General features: G+C 37.4%; 1 protein-coding gene across 1 annotated transcript in view; it reads right to left on the reverse strand.

Annotated features, from left to right (window-relative positions):
* Positions 1–1,955: 1,955 nt before the first annotated feature.
* PLD5 (phospholipase D family member 5) overlaps positions 1,956–25,944 on the reverse strand; it is a gene marked incomplete at both ends in the record, with an annotated part of 480,984 nt that continues 456,995 nt past the window's right edge. Inside the window, 4 exons of the mRNA XM_081224825.1 lie at positions 1,956–2,203; positions 9,774–9,888; positions 13,187–13,355; positions 24,927–25,063. Coding sequence (XP_081080951.1) covers positions 1,956–2,203; positions 9,774–9,888; positions 13,187–13,355; positions 24,927–25,063 — 669 coding nt within the window. The remainder of the gene's footprint in view (positions 2,204–9,773; positions 9,889–13,186; positions 13,356–24,926; positions 25,064–25,944) is intronic.

The following is a 25,944-nucleotide window of genomic DNA, read 5'->3' on the forward strand; positions in this document are numbered from 1 at the left end:
GCATCCGGAGCCTATTCTCCACAATGGGAGAGGCCACAGCAGTGAGAGGCCTGCGTACTGCAAACAAACAAACAAAAAAATACATCTCTCTTCCAACTCTCTTCACAGCCTGGTTAGATATCCAGTAAAGCAATAATTGGAAACAAGAAAGGAACTTATGTGATCACTAAATGACCAACAATAGCTATTTTCCACCAAGTAAACCCACTGGGCAAGACTTGTAGGTTCCTACATCACTCTTTCTGGCATATTAGAAATCAAGTCTCTAGATATAAAAAAATTTGAGATTGCTTTTTCTTGATCTAAAAACACGTGTGTATGCCAGTCTTAAAGAAGAACACCAAGCAAACGGTCTAGATTTGTTTTGATGTTATTTATGCCAAAGTGACCCGACAAAATGTTCCATCAAATGATGACAATCCAGATCTCCAGCAGGGCTTTTGCGTTGCTGTGTTCACCCATATTTGCAATTGGAAGCTGTGGATTTGTTTTCCCTTGTGGGTTCTCTGGGTGAACCTGTTATTGATTCTATCAGGATACCACAAACATTATTTCAAGAAAAAGATTATGCTTCATAATGTTTAGCATTTATATAGGTTCTTTTGATTTCAAAACAAGTTATAAACATTTTCTACTGTGACAACATCTTTCGAGGTAGGTGATTATTACTGTCCCTACATTACCAGTAGAAACCTGAGGCCAAGAAGTACAGGACTCTGTTCCCAGGCCAGGGAGAGTCAGGAGCAACATTAAGACTAGACGTCCTGAAGGGCACCTGCTCTGGGTTCTGAAGAGGCCACGCCTCTCTCTATGTAGCAAGTCTCCATTAATATAGGGTTATATATTGTATAGATATAAAACAACAACACACAAGGACATCATAGAACAATAATCCAATATTTTTGTTTCTTAGTAAAATATGTTAAGCACAGTATTTAAATTGCATTTCTCTGAAAAGCATTTGGTATATTAAATAGCAGAAGGTATATTAAATAGCTCTATAAATGCTTGCTGGCATACTCTTAACTGCATAAGGATTCTAAAGAAATTAAAATCCACTTATAAACACCATAAACTAAACAAAAATGTGAAAAACTACTTTATTCTTATAATGCAGACTTAATAGCTTGCTGGATATTAGCAGGTGGCTACATAATTTTTCTGAGTTTGAGAGAAAGGATATACATTGTTGGCTGTGGTTTTAAAATATCAATTTGGTAGGGAAAATGCAGTTGAAAGGTGAAAATTAAAGACTGCTCTTTACATTTTGCATCCATTCTGAACAATTCATACATATAAAAGATACAATCGCACTTGGAGCTAATGTTTAGGTGAATATAGGGGTGCTATATAATATTTTGTGAGAAGAGAAAGTGATAGAAAATAAAAGCTATGATATTGGAAAAAATGCAGAAGGAGGCAAAAAGGGTATTTTTCAACTGTGTTGAAGATGGGCATGAGATGTAAGCTGTTCATGCTTACATGACTATATAGGTCTTGGAAATGGTTTTCAAGGAAAAATATTTGGTTCGATCAGTCTCTTCCCCAGGGCAAAATCCTCACTCTCCTCTCTAAGTCAGCAGTTCTCAGAATGGTATAAAAGAGCTTACCACATGCTAAGCTTCTTAAGAACTGACCAGGTGGTCAGCAGAAAAAGTTCTAAAACTAGAAAGGAAGAGGCATCAAAGTCTTAAAATTTGTATGCAAACGTAAAAACTAACTTTCAAGCCAAAATGACATTCCCTGTCAGAAGTAACAAATACAAAAGTCTTAAATTTAGTGTACACGCGGCTAAGATATTGTTAGATAAGATATTACATGTCGTTCAGAGAATATTTTTTGTGTGCTTTTTCCCTAAAAAAGACATATTAAATTATTTTTCTCTCCTCAAGTCTTTTTTGTATAAATGTGAAATATAAGGTGTCCTGTAAGTTTGTTCATTCAGACTATACACTCTAGGGGTCCTTTCCACTTGCGTTGTTGGTGACAGTTTTATTTGAGGAGGGTCTGAGTTTGAAGAGGCTTGAGCAGTTCAGCTGCTTGGTGGGCTGCAAGGTTCTGGCGTAGGGCGAGTACCAGTCCCTTTCAAATACATCCTTAAGTTGCTTAATGATGCTTGTGTTGTTTCTCACATCTGCTTGGTTGATAACAAGGCCTGTGCCAGCATTCTGGGTAAAATCATTCCCTACCCAGTCAAAATTTCCTGCAAAAGATAAAGGAAATGATAGTAAAGAGTTAAGATCCACCAGGGAATATTCTCCATTTAAAGAAATATAGAGCAGATTCTATTAAAAAAAAATACCCGGGAATAGTGACAGGGAGACTGAATTGTGTTGACAGCTCATAAAAAGATCCAAGAAGGCTTACATATGGCATATTAATATTTGCATATTATTTTGGCATTTTCTTCAGCTTTGCTCAATTTGAAACTCAAAACAGGAAATCTGATGTTCTTTTTTGGTAAATGTTTTTTCTTATTGACATTCACAAGGCACACTAAATACAGCAACATCTAAAATATACAGGAATACACTTAAAAATCCTGTGAACAATTACTACCTTCTCAAAGAGACAACATCTAATCCGTACGTACAAATGAGAGATTCTAATTATAATGCTCAGAAGTTTTCACATCAAAGAAAAAGGTGAAGCCAGAGAAGGAGAACGAGTTTTTTTTTTTTTTTTTTTTTTTTTTTTTTAAGTTTATTTATTTATTTTTTTAATTAGTTTCTGCTTTATAACAAAGTGAATCAGTCATACATATACATCTGTTCCCACATCCCTTCCCTCATGCATCTCCCTCCCTCCCACCCTCCCCATCCCACCCCTCCAGGCGGTCACAAAGCACCGAGCTGATCTCCCTGTGCTCTGCGGCTGCTTCCCACTATCTATCTACCTTACGTTTGGTAGTGTATACACGTCCATGCCTCTCTTTCGCCTTGTCACAGCCCACCCTTCCCCCTCCCCATATCCTCAAGTCCATTCTCAAGTAGGTCTGCGTCTTCGGGGCAAAACGAGAACGAGTTTTTAACTAAACACACAAAACACTCCTTGCTTGGGTGGTAAGTCATTCCCAGTTCCAGGATCAGGCTTCTCAGCCTAGGACTCAGGGCAGTTGCTGTGACAGCAGGCTCCCCAGAGTGACTGCTGGTATAGGTGGTATATTAGTTTGCTAGTTCTGCCATCACAAAGCACAACAGACTGGCAGCTTAAACAACAGAAATGTATTGTCTCACGGTTCTGGAGGCTAAAAGTCTAAGATCAAGATGTTGGCAGGTTGGTTCCTTCTGAGGGCTGTGAAAGCAGGATCTGTGCCAGGCCTCTCTCCTTGGCTTATAGATGGTCATCTCCTCCTTGTGTCTCTTCACACCATCTCCCCTCTACACACATCTCTATGTCCAAATTTCCCCTTTTTATAAGGACAGCAACCAAATTGGATGAGAAACCAGCCTAATGACCTCACCTTAACTTGATTTCCCCTGTAAAGACCCTGTCTCCAAATAAGGTCATATTTAGAGGTACTGGGATTAGGACTTCAACATACTAATTTTGGGGGGCCTCCAATAGGTAGTAAGGCTGGGATCCACCCCAGAAGGGGATAATCATGTCTATGTGACTTGCATGTAGTCCATTTTCAAAGTGGGAGTAGATAAAAGGACTGGACTACTCAAAACTCCCAGATGAATCCTTTGTCTTTGGTATCCAATGAGGAGAGAGTTCCAGTAGGAGAGCAAAGGTACTCTCAGGAGGGTATAGCACCATTTATTTCTTTGCTTTTCTTTGTCTTCATTTATGCATATTTACTGAGTGTACAATGTCTACCAGGTACTATATTAGGGGCCATGATATAAAACTTAAAATCACAGTTTCTGCCTTCCAGGAGTCCAGGAGGAAAACACAAAAAGTATAATACAAGTCATATGAGATAATACAAGAGATGTATGTATACTATGCCATGAGGGGAGGAGAAAGCAATTTCTAACTCTGACTAGATGTGTCAGGAAGAGAGCATTTCACTGTATAATAAGAAAGGCACAGAAACTTATCAATTAGGAAACTAATTCCACAGGGAATATAACATATTTATGGACAAAAAAGATCTGATGAGGATCTTAAAGCGTGAAGGGGAAGAGTCAGGAATGAGGTCGGGACATAAGGAATGTAGAGGGCAGAGGAACTATCAGTTAGTAAGTGCCTAATATGAGCAAAGCACTATGCTTTCTATTTGTATACATTATCTCATATGGTTGGTAAGATTTATGCTCACTTGACAGAAGAGGACTGTGAGGCTCAAAGAGGTGAATAAATTTGCCCAGCTTCACATGGTTAATCAATGGTCAACCCAGGTCTGCTAGACTCCATGAACTATCTTCAATACTATAAATGAAGAATCATTCTAATAAAAATTTACCCATGTCAAGACTGACAAAATTATCTAATAAATTACCACCATCCTCTTTGGTTCAGAGCTGGTTCCATAAGGGAACCGAAGGCTTTTAAGTATAGAGCTTGACTTTCCATTCCCTCAGTGGCTCCTCAAGCATCCTGCAGGAATATTTGCTGAAAGATGCTGAGATCATGGTCCCTGGGCATCCTTGACCCAACGCCCTGCAGTCACCTGTGGGAGAAGCTGCTGGGAGAAGGGACATCCGTAGAGAAAGCTAATATCTGTTCCTTTATAGCTCTCATTCTTTGGCCCTCCTCTACTCTCTGGAGCCCCTCCCCCCCCCCCCGCACATATCAACTCCCTTTTCCATATGGCACTGCCTGGAATATTGGAAGGTGGTTTCCTTGCCCCTCATTTTACTCTTTAAGTTGATTCCTCTAAGTCAAATATTATCAGCATAGAGAAGGAACTCCTCTCTCTCTCTTTATATCTCACCCCAACCCACACAGACACTACAATGATGCTGTCAATGACTTCATGATAGACATAATTTTGACTGAATTTTATTGCTATAAATAGCAATAAAATTATAAATTAGCAAACTGCTTGCTAAATGGTTTGTAATACTGTGTTAGAGTCTCTGCACAGAGACTCCTTTTGTTGTTGCTGTGTTCCCGACCATGTGCTCTCAGACACGTGGCCATGCTCAGAGGCTCCGGCTTTGTGCAAATGCTCAGTGCCAGGTGAACACCAGCTTGAACCTCTAAACAGAGGATTTGTAGCTACTGCAGGTTGAGAGTTATTCTGGAAACTGCTGGTAGGCTGCACCTTCTATTCATTCCATAAACAGAAGACAGCACACTTTTCAAGGACTTCTTGATAAGACACTAAAATCTCATCTTATGATTAAGTGCAAGGCATTAGACCAAGGGCAGTAATTTTTTATGAGATATCATAACATTATCTCCTTCAATATTCACTGCAATCCTATGAGGTGACAATATTAACTTCACTGTACTGATGGGGAAATTAAGGCTCAGAAAGTTTAAGTAATTTGTCCAAGGTGGAAGTGAAAAAATCCCACAGTTGAGGTTCAAAGCCAGGTCTGACTCCGAAGCCCACACTTAAAGGTGTACTCGCTTTGTGCTAATTGTGCTCTTCACCCTAGACTTCATCAACCCCCAGGGCTGGAGCATCAGGCCACACTGAGATCTCTGCTCCATTCATTTGCAGACCTCACTCTCTGAAGGAAACACATATCCTTTGGGGGAAGCATGGAGGGAGGGAATGATGATGGGAGAGAAGTGACAAGATTATGAAGTCTCATTCTGTGAAATTCAGCTTCTTTCCTTTGATACAGTGGATGGAGCCAAGATCCTCCATCTTTATTGATTCTCAAAAGTTTTAATTAGTCTGTTCTCAGGAATCATAGCCCTAGGCATCTTTCACAGGACTACAGGGCTTTCCTACACCAGAGTGGTTGTTTTCCTACCTTTATTTCCTGATGGCTGGGCTAAACCTCAAAATCATGTATATGCTTCAGTCATTTTTCAGTTGGGAAGCAGTTTTACCCAGCTCTTTTTGAGACTGCCATTTCAGCTTCTAGAATGCACATTTAGGCCCCAGAGGCCAGGAGAGCTGTAGTGCTACCCTCAGGAACACCCTGTGAGGGTGTAGATGAACTCACTGGATATAATATATAAATAACCAAACCACCTTTCAGACAACTTTGCCAAGCTTGACTCAAATGTACTCAAATCAAAATTAGAGAGATGATACTGTCTGAGGATTCTTCTGTAAGTCTTGTGAACATTTAATGGAACTATATTTCCATGCAAGGTCTAGTGTGGATTTTTCTTTATTCCGCATTCTCAGCAGGTATCTGAGTGACTTCTTAAGAGATTTCCAGAATATGCTGATAATTATTTAAATTATCAATGAATTTTCCCTCTTTATGCTCTTTAAGTATTTTTATATTAGAACTATGCTTCACTCTAAGGAACTAATGTTTTGCTAAAATGCTATGTGTAAAATGTACTCATTTAAAAATGTATTATAATAAAGAACCCAGAAATAGACCCACATAAATATAGTCAACTGATCATGACAAAGGAGCAAAGGTGATACAATGGAGCAAAGACAGTCCTTTCAACAAACAATGCTAGAAGAACTAGGCATCTACATGCAAAAAAAAAAAAAAAAAAAAAAAGAAAGAAAGAAAAAGAATCTAAACACAGACCTTACACCCTTCACAAAATGTAACTCAAAATGTGATCGGACCTAAATGTAAAATGCACAACTACAAAACTCCTAGAAGATAACATAGGAGAAAACCTGGCTGACCTTGGTTTTGGTGATAACTTTTTAGATACAACACCAAAGGCATGATCCATGAAAGAAATAATTGATAAGTTGGACTTCATTAAAATTAAAAATTTCTGCTCTGTGAAAGAGAATGAAAGAGAACGCAAAGATAAACCACAGGCTGAGAGAAAATATTTGCAAAAGACATATCTGATAAAAGACTGTTATCCACAATATACAAAGCACTCTTAAAAAATGAACAGTAAGAAAATTAAAAATCTGTTTAAAAAATGAGCCAAAGGCCTTAATAGACACCTCACCTAAGAAGATAGATGGCAAATGCACATACGAAAAGATGCTCCACATCATATGTCAAGGGGAAATGAAAACTGAAACAATGAGATGTGTGTCATACACAGCTATTAGAATGGCCAAAATTCAGAACACTGGCAACACCAAATGTTGGTGAGGATGTGGAGCAACAGGAACTCTCACTCATTGTTGGTGGGAATGCAAAATGGTACGTCCACTTTGGCAGACAATTTTGCAGTCTCTCATAAAGCTAAACTTACTCTTACCATATGATTCAGTAAACATGCTCCATGGTATTTACCCAGTGGAGTTGAAAACTTGTGTCCACACAAAAATATGCACATGGATGTTTATAGCAGCTTTATTCATAATTGTCAAAACTTGGAGCAACCAAGATGCCCTTCAATAGGTGAATGGATAAAGTGTAAATTGATAAATAATATTCCAGACAATGGAATATTATTAAGCACTAAAATGAAATGAGCTATCGAGCCATGAAAAGACATGGAAGAACCTTAAATGCATATTACTAATTGAAAGAAGCCAATCGTAAAAGTCTACACACTATATAATTCCAACCATATATTTTGAAAAAGACAACACTGCGGAGTTAGTTTAAAAAGAAATCAGTGGTTGACAGGGTAGGGGGAGGGATAAATAGTGGAGCACAGAGGATTTTTAGGGCAATGAAACTACTCTATGTGATACTACAATAGCAGATACATGTCTTTATACATTTGCCCAAATCCACAGAATGTACAACACAAAGAGAGAACCCTAATGTAAACAATGGACGTTGGGTGATAATCATGTGTCAATGTAAGTTCATCAGTTGTGACAAATGTACCACTCTGGTGAAGGATGTTGGTAATGCGGGAGGCTGTGCACATGTGGGGTTGGGGGATATATAGGAAATCCCTGTGCCTTCTGCAGTTTTGCTGTGAACTTAAAACTCTTTAAAAAAAAAAGTCTATTTAAAAAAATGCATTACAGGGAAAGAAGAAGGGAGAGAGTCAGGAATCAATATTTAGTAGGAATCTGGCAGAGAGATCAGTGAGAGTGTTGGGAGCTTCTCATATATTATCTCATTTAATCCTTATACCACCACCAAAGGATGGGTGCTGTTATCCCTATTTTAAAGATAAGGAAACAGAGTCTCCTCAGAGGCTCAGAGAGATTGACTTTACCATCTTCCAGCTTGTAAGTTTCAGTGCTTGAAATAAAAAAAAGGTTTGTCTGACTCAAATACACTTACTTAATTCATTATAAAGAACATTTGGATATAAGCACATGTCACTGCTGAGTGTGCACATAACAACTTACTTTAAGTAAACCCTGCAGGTAAAATATTCAGATTTGAGTCCTTAAATCCCACTGTGCCCAAAACTTAATCCACCCCTATGTTTCCTAATATTGAAGCAAAAGTTCCCATTTTTGACTAAACAAATTTGAGTTTGCTTTTGCCACTTGTTTAAAAAGAAGCTCATTTCATTCTCTTCTCCATGCATTGATGAACATGAGAAAATCTATATGATTACTTCTTGGGTAACTGAGAGGGACAACATGAATAAAATAATATTGTCATATTCTAGAACTGGAATGATACGCATTTTTAAAAATTTCAATTCCTTATTCTATTATTCTTATTATTCTACTAATAAGACACACAACTATTCGAAATGGGAAAAAACAGAACATCTCCACACTGAGAGAGGAGGTAGTAAGTGTTTAATTCATTTCATATCTTATGGCCCAATTTCCTTATTTCTAAATTGCAGGTGATTAAAGCTGCCTTCCCTATTGACAATGTTGCTAAGAGAATCAAATAAGATAAGGTGCTTTACAAAGTTAAAATGGCATGTTTTTACTCACTGAATTTGGAAAAAATAATGCAGATTCCATATTCCTTCATCCCAGACACATTTTTCTTTTCTGCTTTGAGATTTCTACTTCATTTGCACAGTGTAATAACCATCCTGCTGTTTTGTGACCTAAGCACTTTCATTTTATAGATAAGAACTTCCACTCTGCCTGTGACAGTACCAGTAAAGGGGTTACTCTGGACTCAGGCACACCATGGGAAAGTAGAATAGATTTAATCCATTAGTAAGAAATATACCAATACATATTGTTTCTGTATCTGGAGCTTTATTGCCTTAATAAATAAGCTAACATGAATCTAGTATTATCTATGTGTTAGGAGCTTTAATTGTGCAAGGTGCTTTGTACATATTATCCCAATTAAACTTTACCCTAGGAAGTAGAAACTATTATTAACTCCATTTTACAGATGAGAGAACTGAGGTTTTTAGAGAGCTTAAGTAAATTGCCCAAAGTTAGATACTTTAAAAATAGCAGGGGTAGGATTATTGCACAGGTAGTGTTTGTTTGGGCATTGAATTTCAATGATGTCTGCCTCCCCATTACTCATGACAGGCTGGCTGTGGTACAGTGGGTAGGAAATGAGCAAGTGCCAGGACTGGCCTTTCGTGAGCCAACCAACTCCTCATCCATAAAATGAGACAACTGGACCATGGAATTTCTACAGAACATTTACAAAGAGACATCACATATGGTCTCTTAGCATATGAACCAAAACACAGATGAGATGCTTGGTTAAGGAGCTCTTTGCCCTCACCCTCCTCTTTCCTGACCTCAAGGTCCCCCACTCACTGGCAGGGGCTTCCTCACCATGGGGTACAGAAGAGTACAGTTAGATCACCACTAACCTGCATGATCCCCTAAGGAGCCTTACAGCCCTGACACCTACCAATATAAGCTGCGCCATCCGTCACCATGTACTTGTTGCGATTTAATCTAGGGAAGGTGTGATTCTTTTGTTCTTTTGTAACACAAGCGTTCTCTCTTTCCAGATCAAAAAATTTCTGTAAGACAATAAATAAATAAATAAATAAAGCAGGTGAATATAGAGAACATTTTTGGTTTTGTTCAAACACAAAAGGGTTTCTTATTCAAGTATCAACAATAGACCTCATATTGAATTATTAAAACCACAATCTTGTTACTTCATATAGATGAAGCTATTTTTGTTCTCAAATCCATATAGGCAACAAGAGAGAAAATTATCATTCTCACCTAGGTCTATAATTAACACTTTTAAACTATAAAATGAACATAAAATTCATTCTTTTGACAGGGAAAGGGCCAGAAGTTGTCTAATTCTTATTGTCTTATTCATCAGAGTGTGCTGGCATTTTAAGTATGCCTCAGGGTGCTTTCTGTCAAGCATGCCAATGAACTGAATTCTCACATGTGGCATATATTATAAGAAGCAGCAGGCCTATGTCAATGACTAGCTGAATTAATTGGGGATTTGAAAATGTCAAAAAGATTCTGCCAAAAGAACAAGTAGTTTCCATCTAAACACCTAGGTCTACAAGCTCTTTTAATAAGCAACTCAAAAAAATCACAATTTCAAACCATAAATCCTGAATTTCAACTTTAATGTGATCCAAAAAGCAACATTCCAGTTCACCTGGAATGGGGATGGGGGAGCTAAGAGAGGTAGGTGACACCAGGAGTGGCTTCAGGAATCTGCTGAAATTGGCAAGTGCTCAGATGAGGCTTAAACTGTGACTGAGTTCACAGGAAGACACCATCAAAGGTGAAGACCTCAGGTCTCCTCCACATTGAAAAACGTGGAAAATTTTCAAAACTGCATGGAATATTTCCAGAATGTCTTACATCTGTAGAATCATGTGTGATTGAAGGAAAGAAGAGGCAGTGAGAAAAATAGGATGATACCTAGAAATGGAGATATCATTTATAGTTTTAAAACTGTAAGTGTTCAAATTTGGTTTGGGGAAATAATGAGAGTTGGTTTTTCCCTCCCCTCCAGGTTGAGAAAGGAGTGATAAACCAAGTGATCAATAAGGTCTCTTCCAGCCCTGAAAATTCTATTCTGATTTTTTTTTTTGTAGAACCCTTGAGATCAATGGTACACAGGCCAAAATCTACCACCTAAGAACTGTCTATTGTACATCCCAGAGGAATGTTCTCCCATTGCCATATTACCATGATTATAAGCAATGCAGACTGGATCACCTTATTTCCTCAGTTCCTATCTTCTGCAAAATCTGTGTCAAGTTTAATGGGTTCACATATAGCTTTTGTGGACTCTTCAAGTGGACTTAATAACCTGTGAATTCTCTTAAGTTGTGGTTTTATACTTGTGAGGTCACATGAATACTGATAACAGCCAGCAGTCATCTCGCTTGGACATTCTATCACCATACCTGTCTACACACTTGCTATTTCCTTTTGAGGAAGATATTATTGCAGAATCAAGACAAATTTGAAAAAGAATAAATTATACATCCTAATTTAAGTCAGTGATGGCATCACAGCTTGAGGCTTTACCGAGAACCCATTTCCTCTAGAAAGTTGAAGATGACCCTAAAGAGGGAAAAGAGCTTTTTCTGGGAGACTAAGACAATAGCAGAAATCATATTGTATTCACTGACATGCTATTAGACACCTAACGTGCTGCAGGTGACAGCAAAGATATTTCAAAAGTGACTTGTTAATTTATTTTTTATAAACCTCAGTTAACTAGGAAAACTTGGAGAGTGCAGTCTCTTTCCATGAGCCTCCTCATGGATACAAACCCACAAAGCCAGGGGGAAGGTGCCTAATCCTCTAAGGACAGAGATTACCAGGCTATCTGCTTTATCAGTGCTCCCAGGCTCCTGAAGACATGCTATATGCAAGACTCCAACTCCCACTCTTCTTGGAAAATCTTTTCATCCATCTGTGGTCTAGATGTCAGGACCATAAGCTTCCTTCTCCTCAAGGATTATCTTGATGCTTAGAAATGCATGGCCTGGCTTAAATGAAGATTGGAGTCTCTGTTTTATAAAATGTCCAACAGTGAACTATTAATGTTTGGTTTATTTGAGTAATATGACCATGAGTGTTTGAAAAAATGAAGCTGAGTAAATACTCTAGAGGTTAAAATGATGGATTCTACTTTCCTTGTAATTTCTTGTAAGTCTTAAATGAGAGCCCTTAATATTTCATGACACAGATTTCAACTGACAGTGCCTTAGTAGCAGGTGTGCTGTGGGGTCAGGAAACAGTGGGTGGGTGGAGACCACTGAATTGTTCTGAGGGGAAGTTGAGAGAAGAGATAGGAGCAAATGCATCATGTGTCATAGGCCCCAGGTATTCTCCTCTCTGCCTCTGCTTGTATTAAACATGTCTTTTTACTTTCTGTATTCTGATGCTTTGACATCTGGGCCCTTGCTGAGCACAGAGGGACTGTCCTCCAGAGAATGAAGGCTACAGAGATATTCACCACCTCTAGGCCTAACTCATAAATGCCTCTTGTGCACTCCTCCACTCTCTCTTCTTCTGATTGGCCTTGGGATATTGAGGCTCAAAGCCATCTTGGAAGCCATGTGTCAAAGTTGACAGTGGAGCCCCTGTCATTCTGGGTCCCTGAATGCTTCATGGAGCACAGCTTTATCACCTAGAAGAGGGCCTGGAACAGAGCAGAGTCAGGTCTCAGTGTACATCTGTTGAATGACTGCAGCGGAGGTTGGGGGATGCTGAGACCTAAAGGATTAGTGGGCATTAATCAGGTAATGCATGGAGGAAACTGTTGTAGGAGAGGAAAGCGCATGTACAAGGGCCCTGAGGGCAGGAAGAGGATGCTCCATGTGAGGACCAGAGGAGATTCAAAGGTGAGCTAGAGAGTTAGCACGTTTAGGATAGTATGAATCCTCAACTTTGCCTCCCTCAACATATGCAGACACAGATTAGGGTACAGCCCAAGGGACCTGGAATAAGTACAGAAACCCAGGCTGGGGGTGTTTAGGGCTGGGGGAGTCTGTGCTGGTGCATGTTCCAATGCTCTGTTGGTCACAGTCTCACAAATAAGAATAGCAGGTGAAGGAGGAAGTTCAAATAAAATGGAGAGGATGTAACTGAATGTGTATATAAAGAGGGTTAGGCTGGCACCAGGAAACTTGGGTTCTAGTTTTTGGGGATACGGTTGTTCTGAAAAATTAGTTAACCTACCTTTTGAGGTATTTTTCACTATCGAAGGTTGTTGTCCTGGTTCTGACTGGAAGTTCATGTGTATGTGTGCGCTTACAGCTTTCACAGATGTATGAAGGAAATAACCTTTTAATTTAATAACTCAGTCAATATAATACTTACAACTTTCAAACTGCAGTTGGCTATTTCAGTGCAAATAGCTTTAAGAGATGAAATAAAGTTAAATGTGAGGGGGTCAGTTTCCTTCCAGAAGCTGATAAGGAGTCGAACTTTAACGCTTCGCAAAACTAACGCTTCTCTAATTTTCCCATCCAAGTCTGGCCAGTAAGTCCTGTAGAAATAATATCCATACAGATAAAATAAAGAAGATTAGTTAGTTTGGGGAAATAAATTTTCTAGACTATAGAGAATATTGATGTTAACTTGATCATTACTTTTTTCTGTAATATAAATAACCTTGTAGGATATGTTGAAAAAATGCCAGTCTCCTGGGTTAGGACATTGAGAAATGGTGCTTCACTGGTCCTATCCAGCTTAAAATGAGGTCTCCTACCACCAGGGCCTCAGGCTGTGTGGGTAGAGGGCACAGACAGACTGACCACCACCACATGTCACCCTCACTACACCTCCAACTCTACCTGAGTCTCAGTTCATATGTGCAAGGAGAATCAACTTTCCAACAGAATTCCAGTTAGGGTCCTTCAGCACCCCTTTGTCCCCAAATGCTTCTCAAACCTCTCTTCTTTGGTAAGTGTCACCCCCAATGAGATTTTGCTCTAGTTATCCTAGCTTTTCCACACTCTTATTTCCAAACTGTCTTTGTCTCTCCTTACCAAGGCCCCCACTACTCTGGGGCCCTAGAATCCTCCATCAGGCTGTTTCCCCTATAGGCGTAGCCTTTTCCCTGAATTCCTAACCTTTTACTTTGACTAAATCCTGGCTCTTCCCTAAGGCCACAGCTTCTCTTAAAGTCCTGCTGTGTATTTTCCACCAGATTGTGCTGTCCACTTGATTTAGGATGTGGGGCCAGTCACTGCTCCCCACCCCCTAAAACACAATGTTTCTTTCAGAACTGTTACTTAGTTCTCATGTTAAAAACAAACAGAAAAATCCCAACAAACTTTCCCACATTAAAGACAAGTCTCAGATTGCTCTATCTCTCTGTAGCCCTGCAATTTGTAGACTTTTTATTTTTTATTCATACAAATCTTCCCCTAATTCTGGACCAATTCATTATTTGGACTAATGATATATTATTCAAAATATATAAGTTTCATAATAATTGCACCTCCAAAGGTCTTCCCTTTATATCTGACCCCAGCTTCCTGTCCTTCAGGTTACTCTACTCTCTTATTTGTACCTGCTCTTTCACCTGTGCAGGCCCCAGATCCAAGGTCCCTCTACGTTTTTCTGGTCCATCAGCTCCTCCTGATCTCCTTTCCCTGACAAGCTTAATATCAGTTCTGATCACCTGAAGGACAGTTGCCCCTCTCCTTTCCTTTAGCTCTTTGCAAAATCTAAATCCTAGGTCAGTGCTGTAATACCTTTGGTGTATTTCTATAGCTATAAAGCAGAGGACAACTGGAAAAAGTCATCTCAAGCTTGTGCAGACTGGAGAAAACACAAATGCATTCAGGGCTCTCAACACCATCTGCCAATCCCTATCCTTGCGTTGGGTCAGTTCTACCTCTTGTACCTTTTGTAATTATTCTAAATGTTGCCCCACTCTAGAGAAATTTGTTTTTTCCTTCATTCACAAAATTGGGGGTCTTGGTCATGGTCCTCCTCAATGTTCTACCTTGATAGCGACACACATCCTTATCCCCTTCCCTCTAATTCAGAGGATAAGGCATCCCCCCTTCTCCCCAAGCTGTTCCCTTGGCCCCCTGCAGCTGCATTTGATTAGTCATTCCTTCCCAAAAATACCTTCAACTTCTCCCTCTCTGGCTTCTTCATTTAAGAAAAAAACATAAATCTCTCCCATTCAGAGACCTCTCCTTTGACTCTGCATTGCTCTGTGGCTAGTGTACAATCTCTTTCCTCTTTGAACAAAACTTCTTGATAGTAGAATCTAGAACCTCTGACTCTGCTTCATCACCCCCCATTCACTTATCAGCCTACTGACCCCAGCCTCCAGCCCATGAATCTTCTGCAAATTTTCTCAGAGTCAGCAGTGATTATCTTAACTGCCAAATCTAATTGACATCATTCAATTCTTACTTTACTGTTGAACCAGGCTACATGTGGCTATGTTGATGTTTCCTTTTGTTGACCTGAAACAAACAGATTGCCAGATACTTTTCCAGCAGAGATGGGTTTATTTGGAATCAGCATAGAATTGCAATTCTGGATCTGCAATTATGGGCAAGACACATGCATGACAAGGGAGGGAGAACACTTTTACAGAGGGGAAAAGGAAGTTGGGAGGGCTATGGTAAACAAAGTGTCATGGCCTTTCATTGGCTGAGTCCTTGCCAGGAAAGAAGAGGAATCTGTCTTTTCCCTGTTAGGCTCTGCTATCCTAGCAGGGTGTGAGAACTTCTCCTTCTGGTCTCTCAACTCTATTTAATTGAGATTTCTGTTTATTAATTTTTTACACTTTCTTTTTAAAATTGATTCCATTGGCTTCTTTTTCTTTTGCTAGCAATCATTTTTATTTTTTTATTTTATTTTATTTTTTGTATACAGTAGGTTCTTATTAGTTATCTATTTTATACCTATTAGTGTATACATGTCAATCCCAAACACCCAATTCAGCACACCACCATCCCCACCCCACCACGGTTTTCCCCCCTTGGTGACCATGCGTTTGTTCTCTACATCTGTGTCTCTATTTTTGCCCTGCAAACCGGTTTATCTGTACCATTTTTCTAGATTCCACATATATGCATTAATATATGACATTTGTTTTTCTCTTTCTGACTGACTTCACTCTGTATGACAGTCTCTAGGTCCATCCATGTCTCTACAAATGACCCAATTTCATTCCTTTTAATAATCCATTGTATATATGTACCACATCTTCTTGATCCATTCGTTTGTTGATGGGCATTTATGTTGCTTCCATGACCTGGTTATTGTAAATAGTGCTGCAATGAACATTGGGGTGCATGTGTCTTTTTGAATTATGGTTTTCTCTGGGTATATGCCCAGTAGTGAGATTGCTGAGTCATATGGAATTCTATTTTTAGTTTTTTAAGGAACCTCCATACTGTTCTTCATAGTGGCTGTATCAATTTACATTCCCCCAACAGTGCAAGAGGGTTCCCTTTTCTCCATACTCTCGCCAGCATTTGTTGTTTGAGGATTTTCGGATGATGCCCATTCTAACTGGTGTGAGGTGATACCTCATTGTAGTTTTGATTTGCATTTCTCTAATAATTAGTGATGTTGAGCAGCTTTTCATGTGCTTCTTGGCCATCTGTATGTCATCTTTGGAGAAATGTCTATTTAGGTCTTCTGCCCATTTTTGGATTGGGTTGTATGTTTTTTTAATATTGAGCTGCATGAGCTGTTTGTATATTTTAGAGATTAATCCTTTGTCCATTGACTTGTTTGCAAATATTTTCTCCCATTTTAAGGGTTGTCGTTTCATCTTGTTTATAGTTTCCTTTGCTGTGCAAAAGCATTTAATTTTCATTAGGTCCCATTTGTTTATTTTTATTTTTCTTTCCACTACTCTGGGAGGTGGGTCAAAAAAGATCTTGCTGTGATTTATGTCAAAAAGTGTTCTTCCTATGTTTTCCTCTAGATTCCATTGGCTTCTATGGCTCTATGGTTTGCTGGTCTGTCCCTTATCTCTTGGACTGTAGCAAATCATCCTTTGATTAAAATACAGTGGAGGCTCCTCAAGGTCACAAGACTCCCCAGTAGTCAGGCCCTCTTTCTCCTCGTCCTTGTCCTGTCTCCAGTTTGGTCTCTCACCACCTTATCTTGGGCTCTATGTTCCTGCACTGAACTTGTTATAGATCCTGGCATGGACCAGGCTATTTTTTTCCATTTGAAACTTTGCTCAAGCTCTCCTTTCTACCTGGATAACTCCCTTTCTCACACTTTTTTCTAACTCATGCATATGTTTAAATGTAATTTGGGTAGCATTTCCTCTAATAAGCTTCTTCAAACCCTGAAACTGCCATAGAAGTCCTTTCATCAAGTATCTATAATATTCTGTACACATATCTATTGTTCTATCCACCCCACTATGCTATGAAAATCTATTCTGTGTCCATCTGCCCCTAATGGATAAAGTTCCTGGGACTACACACTGTGCACACTTTAATCACTCTTGCACAGTGCCCAATAAATATTTGTTGAATGAATACATAAATGAAATATGTTAATACCCCACAGACTAACAAGCCTACATTTAAAAAATCAAATCAATTTCATGTATAATGCTGTGTAAGTTTGAAGTATACAGCATGTTATATTGATAAATTTATATATTATAATATGATTGCCAATGTAGTGATGTTTATCACATTACATCATTATAGTACAATATTATTGTCTGTATTCATTATACTGTGCATTAGGTCTCTATGGTTCATTTACTACTCATTACAAGTTTGTACCCTTAAACACCATCACTCTCATTCACCCTTCCACCCACCCCACTGTTCCCAGGGCACCATCATTTTACCATTTTACCATTATTTTATAGGTTTAACTTTTTTAGACTCCACTTGTAAGTGATATCATTTAGTACTTGTCTTTCTCTCTCTGACTTGTTTTGCTTATCATAATGTCCTCAAAGTCCATCCATGTTGTTGCAAATAGCAGTATATTCCCCTTTCTCATGACTGGATAATATTCCATTGTGTAAATGCACTACATCTTTTTAATCCATTCATTGATAAACATTTGGGTTGTTTCCATATCTTGGCTACTGTGAATAATGCTGTGATAAGCATGGGAGTGTATACGTCTCATCAAGATCCCATTTTCATTTCCTTTGAGTATATACCCAGAAGTGGAATTGTTGGATCATATGCTAGATCTATTTTTAAATTTTTTGAGGAACTTCCATATTGTTTTCCATTCAGGTTGAACCAATTTACATTCCCAACAATAGTGTATAAAGGTTCTGGAGGTGATATCTCATTGTGATTTTGATTTGCATTTCCCTGATAATTAGTGGTGATGATGATAAGCATTTTTTCATGTATCTGTTGGCCATTTTGATATACTCTTTGGAGAAATGTCTATTTAGTTCTTTTGCCCAATTTTAAAAATCAAAAATTTTTTTGTTATTGTTGTTATTGAGTTGACTGAGTTCTTTATATAGTTTGGATATTAACCCCTTATTTGATATGAGGTTTAAAATAATTTCTCCCATTCTGTGGGTTGTCTTTTCATTTTGTTAATTGTTTCTTTTGCTGGGAAAAAGCTTTTGAGTTTGATGTAGTCCTTTTTGTTGATTTCTTTTTTTACTGTTTGTACTTTTGGCATCATGCTGAAAATTTATTGCCAGGACCAATATCAATGAGCTTCCTCCCTACGTTTTCTTCTAGGAGTTTTACAGTATCACATCTTATGTTTTAGTCATTGATCCTTTTCAAGTTAATTTTTGTGGATGGTGTGAGACAGGGCTCAATATCATCTTTTGGCATGTGTTTCTCCAGTTTTCCCAGCACTATTTGTTGAAGAAACTATCCTTTCCCTGTTGGGTATTCTTGGCTTCCTTGTTGAATATTAGTTGACTGTATATGCTGGGGTTTAATTCTGGCTCTCTATTCTGTTCCATTTGTTGACATGTCCATTTTTGTGCCAGTACCATACTGTTTTTCTTACTATGGCTTTGTGGTATAGTTTGAAATCTGGAAGTGTGATATTTCCAGCTTTGTTCTTTTTTTCTCAGAATTGCTTTGACTATTCAGGGTCTTTCTTGGTTCTACGTAAATTTTCAGATAGTTTCTTCTATTACAGTGAAGAATGCACTTGTTATTTTGATGGGGATTGCACTGAATCTGTATATTGCTTTGGATAGTATGGCCATTTTTAAAAAATTAATTAATTTGTTTATTTATGGCTATGTTGGGTCTTCGTTTCTGTGTGAGGGCTTTCTCTAGTTGTGGCAAGCAGGGGCCACTCTTCATCTCAGTGCATGGGCCTCTCACTATCACAGCCTCTCTTGTTGCAGAGCACAGGCTCCAGACATGCAGACTCAGTAATTGTGGCTCACGGACCTAGTTGCTCTGCGGCATGTGGGATCTTCCCAGACCAGGGCTCGAACCCATTTCCCCTGCATTGGCAGGCAGATTCTCAACCACTGAGCCACCAGGGAAGCCCAGTATGGCCATTTTAACAATATTAATTCTTTCAATCTATGAATGTGGATGTCTTTTCATTTGTTTGTGTCTTCTTTGATATCTTTCAGCAAAACTTTGTAGTTTTCATTCTACATATCTTTCACCTACTTGGTTAAATTTATTTCTAAATAGTTTGTGGCATTTTTTTTGATGATATTGTGAATGGGATGAGTTTCTTTATTTCTTTTTAAGACACTTCATCATTAGTGTAAAGAAATGCAACTGATTTCTGTATGATAATTTCATATCCTGCCACTTTACTGAAATTATTAATTCAAATATTTTTTGACTGATTCTTTGGGATTTTCTCTATTTAAGAACATATTATCAACAAATAATGGAAACTTTAAATCTTCCTCTCTGATCTGAATGCCTTTCATTTCTTTGTCTTGCCTAATTTGCTCTAGCTAGGACTTCCATTACTATATTGGATAGGAATGGTAAGAGTAGGCAGCATTCTTTGCTCCAGATCTTACATTTTCAATTTCTCTCCATTAAATATAATGTTAGCTGTGGGTCTACTGTATATGACCTTTATTTTGTCGAGGTATGTTCTTTCCACATCCAGTCTGTTAAGAGTTTTTATCATGAAAGCATGTTGTATTTTGTCAAATGCTTTTTCTGCATTTATTGAGATGATCATGTGATTTTTATCTTTTATTTTATTGATATGATGTGTGTAATAACATTTATTGGTTTGTGTATTTTGAACTATCCTTGCATCCCAGGAATAAATCCCACTTGGTAATGGTGTATTATCTTTTTAATGTGTTCTTGAATTTGGTTTGCTAATCTTTTGTTGAAAATTTTTGCATCTATATTCATCAGGGATATTAACATATAGTTTTCTTTTTTTGTGGCATCCTTATCTGGCTTTGGATTCAAAGTAATGATGGGCTTGTAGAATGAGTTTGGAACTGTTCTCTCCTCTTGGATATTTTGGAAGAGTTTGAGGAGAATTGATGTTGTTTTCTGAACATTTGGAAGAATTCTCCAGTGAGGTGTCTGGCTCTGGAGTTTTTGATTACTGATTCAATCTCTATACTCAATATTGGTCTGTTCAGATTTTCTATTTCTTCCTGATTCAGAGTTGATAGGTTATGTTTTCTAGAAATGTATCCATTTCTTCTAGGTTATGTAGTTTGTTGGCATATAATTGCTCATAGTAGCCTCATAGATTCTATGTATTTTTGTAATTTCAGTTGTAACGTCTTATCTTTCATTTCAAATTTTAATTATTTGAGTCTTCTCTTTTTTTCTTAGTCTAGCTAAATATTGGTCAGTTTTTTAAATCTTTTTGAATAGCCATATCTAAGTTACATTGATCCCTTTTATTATTTTTCTAGTCTCTATTTCATTTATTTCTGTTCTGATCTTTATAATTTCCTTCCTTCTGATAACCTGAGGCTTAATTTGTTCTTCTTTTTCTAGTTCCTTGAGGTGTAAAGTTAGCTTGTTATTTGAGATCCTTCTAATTTTGTAATATATATGTTATATTAAGCATGCATGTTTCTTTCAGAACTGCTTTTGTTGTATCCCACAGTATTTGATATGTTGTCTTGTCTTTCCTTTTTTTAATTGAGGTATAGTTGATTTATAATATTATTGAAGTTTCAGTGATTCAATATTTTTATAGATTATACTACATTTATAGTTATTATAAAATATTCCATGTGGTGTACAATATATCCTTATAGCTTATTTTATACAGAGCAGTTTGCACCTCTTAATCCCCTATCCCTATCTTGCCCCTCCTCCATTTTCCACTCCCCACTGGTAACCACTAGTTTGTTCTCTATATCTGTGAGTCTGTTTCTGTTTTGTTATATCCACCTATTAAGTGATATCATACAGTATTTGTCTTTCTTTGTCTGACTTATTTCACTAAGCATAATACCCTTCAGGTCCATCCATGTTGTTGCAGATAGCAAAATTTCATTCACTTTTATGACTGAGTAGTATTCCATTACATATATATATCACATCTTCTTTATCCATTCGTCTGTTGATGGCCACTTAGGCTGCTTCCACATCTTGGCTATTGTAAATAGTGCTGTTATGAATATTGAGGTGCATTCATCTTTTTGAATTAGTGTTTTCATTTTCTTCAGATATATACCTAGTAGTAGAATTGCTGGATCATACAGTAGTTCTATTTCTAGATTTTTGAGGAAACTCCACACTGTTTTCCACAGTGGCTTCACCGATTTACATCCCAACTGACAGTGTACAAGGGTTCCATTTTTTTCCACATCCTCACCAACATTTATTATTTGTGGCCTTTTTGATGACAGCCATTCTGACAGGTGTGAGGTGATATCTCATTATGGTTTTGATTTGCATTTCTCTGATAATTTGTGATGTTGAACATCTTTTCCTGGCCTGTTGGCCATCTGTATGTCTTCTTTGGAAAAACATCTATTCAGGTCTTCTGTACATTTTAAAATCAGGATGTTTGGGGTTTTTTTGATGTTGAGTTGTGTGAACTGTTTATATATTTTGGATATTAACCCCTTATTGGCCATATCATTTGCAAATATAATAATTTTCATGTTTCTAGTTATTGGCTTTTTTTTTCCTCTTAGAGAAGTCCCTTTAACATTACTTTTAAAACTGCTGCTCTTTTAGCTTTTGCTTGTCTGTAAAACTTTTGATCTCTCCATCAAATATGAATGAGAGCCTTTCCATGTAGAGTATTCTTGGTTGTAGGTTTTCCCCTTTCATCATTTTATACCATATCATTCCTTTCTGACCTGCAGAGTTTTTGCTGAGAAGTCAGCTGTTAGCCTTATGGGACTTCCCTTGTATGTAATGTGCTGCTTTTCCCTTGCTGTTTTTAATATTCTCTCTTATCTTTAATTTTTGCCATTTTAATAACCATGTGTCTTGTTGTGTTCCTCTTTGAGTTGATCCTGTTTGGGACTCTTTGTGATTCCTGGACTTCTATGTCTGTTTCCTTTCCCAGGTTAGGGAATTTTTCAGTTATTATGTCTTCAAATATGTTCTTTGTCCCTTTCTCTCTCTTCTCATTCTGGGACCCCTATAATGAAAATGTTAGTATTCTTGTTGTTATCCCAGAGGTCTCTTAAACTGTCCTCATTTATTTTTCTTCTTTTTTCTGTTCAATGTCAGTGATTTCTACTACTCTGTCTTCCAGCTCGCTGATCCATTTTCCTCTGTATCATTTAGTCTACCGTTGATTCCTTCTAGTGTATTTTTCATTTTGGTTATTGTAGTCTTCATCTCTGCTTGGTTGTTCTTTATCTTTTCTCTTTGTTAAAAACTTCTAAATTCTCACTCTTTTCATCCATTTTTCTCCTGAGTTCTTTGATCATCTTTATGATCATTACCTTGAACTCCTTCTCAGATAAGACTGCCTATCTCCACTTCACTTAGTTCTTCTTCTGGTTTTTAATCTTGTTCCTTAATTTGGAACATGTTCATCTTTTATCTTTGCCTTCATCTGATATGAACTGAATGATTTTTGCTGATGCAGATGTTTAATGGTCATGAGACCCCCTCAGGGGAGGAATAATCTCTGGTTCCTCTCAGTGCAGACATGCTTCTCCCTTAGTAATCAGTTCTATTTTTACCTTTGGCCCCTTTAAGTCCCCCTGTGCCTCTTTTGGCAGTATGGAGTGCAGCTGAGAATGCCTCTGGATCTCCATCTGCCCAATGTTGCCTATATGTAATTTACCCACAATAAACTTCATAATTGCTTGTTTTTTGGTGTCAAATTTCCTTCCCAGTTTGGAGAATATATTCAATATCTCTGCCTACCAATATCAACGATTTCTAATTTGAAAGCATGTAGAATTTTTCTCTTTCATTTTATGTTTACTGTGCAGACTAAAACTTAAGTTTGTAGGTTATTAACACACTGATATTTGAAAATATCTAATTGTTTATTCAAGTTGAATTCATGCCTGAAAAATTTCTCCAGGATGATGTAAAAACAAGTCCACTCTTTAAAAATTTTTTCATTCATATGATTGATAAGAATTTAATTTTAACCTTGATGTTTGAACTACTTCTTATGTCTCTGATGGCTTTTCATTTAAAATGCTAGAGATATTAACAGGTTTGAAATATCATCAGTATAATAAAAGAACTGCTCTTTGAATAATAACAATAATGGTATCTTAATAGTCAAAATGCAAGATTTCAGGTCAGTTTCTTGTTCTTTTGGTTTTCTCTAATTTTTGTATTTCCAAGATATTTTAGATTATCCATACTAATTCCTTCCCCCTTGGCTATGAAGGATCCTAATTTTGTTTGTTTGAAGGGAGTTCATGGAATGAAGGTTTTGCCAATCCTCTGAAATTATCATCCCATCCTAATAAGTCCATAAACTTGAACTTATTCTACTGAATAACAGGAAAATCAGGTAAAACCTATCTATTATATTTCAAACTCTTCCCAAAGTGAAGCTGAAGTCTAAGACAAAGTCTAAAACCAAATAAACAATAAATGGAAAAAACATTAAAAAGAGGGATTGAAAAAATGAAAGCATGTGGAAAAAATCCATGAATGTTCAAAGGGTGCACAATATTTTAAAGTAAAAGTGTCCTAATAATGTGCATCTTGCAGCCTAAAATTATTTTTGACAACCATTAGGAGTCATCACTTTCTGGGAGAAACACATCTTTTGCAATCTTAAAGTCATTTGCATAGAGAAGTTGTATATTATGCATATGTGAAGTTGGCAATATGAAAAATATTTAAGCAATATAGGGCACATCACATTATTTAACCTCAGTAAATGGTTATTTTGAAACTGTAATTTGCCAAATTAAAAAGGTCTCAGGTTGTATCCCTAGAAATTTGCACTTTGGAAACATTTCCTGGATTAAATGGATTATTCAAAACATTTACAAGCACCCAAATCTCTGCATTCCCTGCAAGAAAGCAAAAGTGGGAAATACTTGGGGCCTAGCCATGCATCTATGACTTAGGGACATAAATTCTGCTCCTAAGTTGATTCCAAGTATTTCCACACTTAAACAGTGATAATATTAAAAAATAAATCTCCATTTTAAGATGCTCTCTTCCTCTTACATATGGATGGGTTGACTGAGAACATACATATTTTAAGTTTCTTTTTCCTTAAGTGGAAAAGATAGTATGAAAATTTAGCATTTAATGAGGACCTACATGAATACAACAAAGTGATACCTCCTTTAAGGAAAATCTTGCCAGACCTACTCACTTTGAGTATGTCCTTCAGGTACCTCTCAACTGATAATTTTCAAAAAAAATTTTTCAAATAATTTAAAATTTTTTATTTATTTATTTTTCCAAATAATTTTCAAGTTGAGAACAACCCAATCTTTAATCTAAAGTTTCTCTCATGCTTATAATGTAAACTACTGAGGTGGTTCTGTGGGATGAGACTCTGAGTCCTTAAAGTGGACTGAGAGAGGAGATGCACCATGGGTGAGCTGCAAATGTACACTGAGAAGATGTGAATGGGGTGCAACTTAATGTGACCTGATAGCATGTCAGTGTCCAGGGTGTTTTTTCCTGTGGTCTCCAGTTTAGTGTCTGGCCCTGGAGCCCAGGATCTAAGCTGAGATTGCACACTCACTGACCTTTTGGTGCTTGTGCTGGAGATAGGCAGGTAGTCCATGACTGCGATGTACACGTATTGCTTGGCATCATCTATTACACTGTAGATGGCGTCTATGTCAAAGCTTCTGTTTTTAGGGCAAAACAGTTTGGGAGAATTCTGTGAAGACACAAAAACCAAACTTTTAGAGTATTAATTTTTGCAATCTGGGGATTTCTCTTTTTTGTTGTTATTTAAAATTAAAAAAAAATGAATCTTGGCTTTTAACCAATTTTTGCAAACCTACTTTCCAGGTCTTTATGAGATTAAGACAAATACATTTTCAGTTCTATCAAAGTTGAGGCAAGTAGAAGTCAAGGTGTGTGGGGGATGGGTCTCAAATCTGTCCTTTAAGTCAGTTTTGGGAGGGAATTCTTGTTTTCAATACACACACCTCTTATTTTTATAAGAGTGCTCTAACTCTAAACTTAATGTGACTCTGGTACACATCCCTGTCATACATAGTTAATTTTCTCAGACATTACCATATATAGTATATATATGCATATAGCAATCCATTTATACTAGAAGTTATTTCACTTGAAAGGTAATGTGGCCATGAAGATGTTCAAGACACATGGTCTAAAAATCTTGCATTTTTTTTCCCCAAATCTTTCATCGAGTGAGGAAGAGGAGTTTTGATTGTTGATAAAGGGTCATCAGTAATTCTAGAGGAAAAGCCAAGTGACTTATTAAGATGCCAAATTCATAAGGAGAGACAGGGACTTAAGAAAAATGAAAAAAGAGGCAAATTATACTTGAGGTATTTTTCTTATGTTGCTCGAAGTTGTTTCCATCTTACAGAAGTATGATTTTTTAGATAAAATTGCTATAGAAAGGGAAAGATGTACTTAGGCTTTCTCATTGATTTTCCACTGGACAAGACTGAAAGGAGCATTTCTGTAGTCCCTGCATTACTCTGACAAGCAAGAAACCAAGTGATGGAACACAAAAAATGCAACAGGTGCTTAGTACCAAAGCCCAAATAAACGGTTTCTGGA

This window comes from Mesoplodon bidens (genome assembly GCF_964165515.1).
Source record: "Mesoplodon bidens genome assembly, chromosome: 2".
Lineage (NCBI taxonomy): Eukaryota > Metazoa > Chordata > Mammalia > Artiodactyla > Ziphiidae > Mesoplodon > Mesoplodon bidens.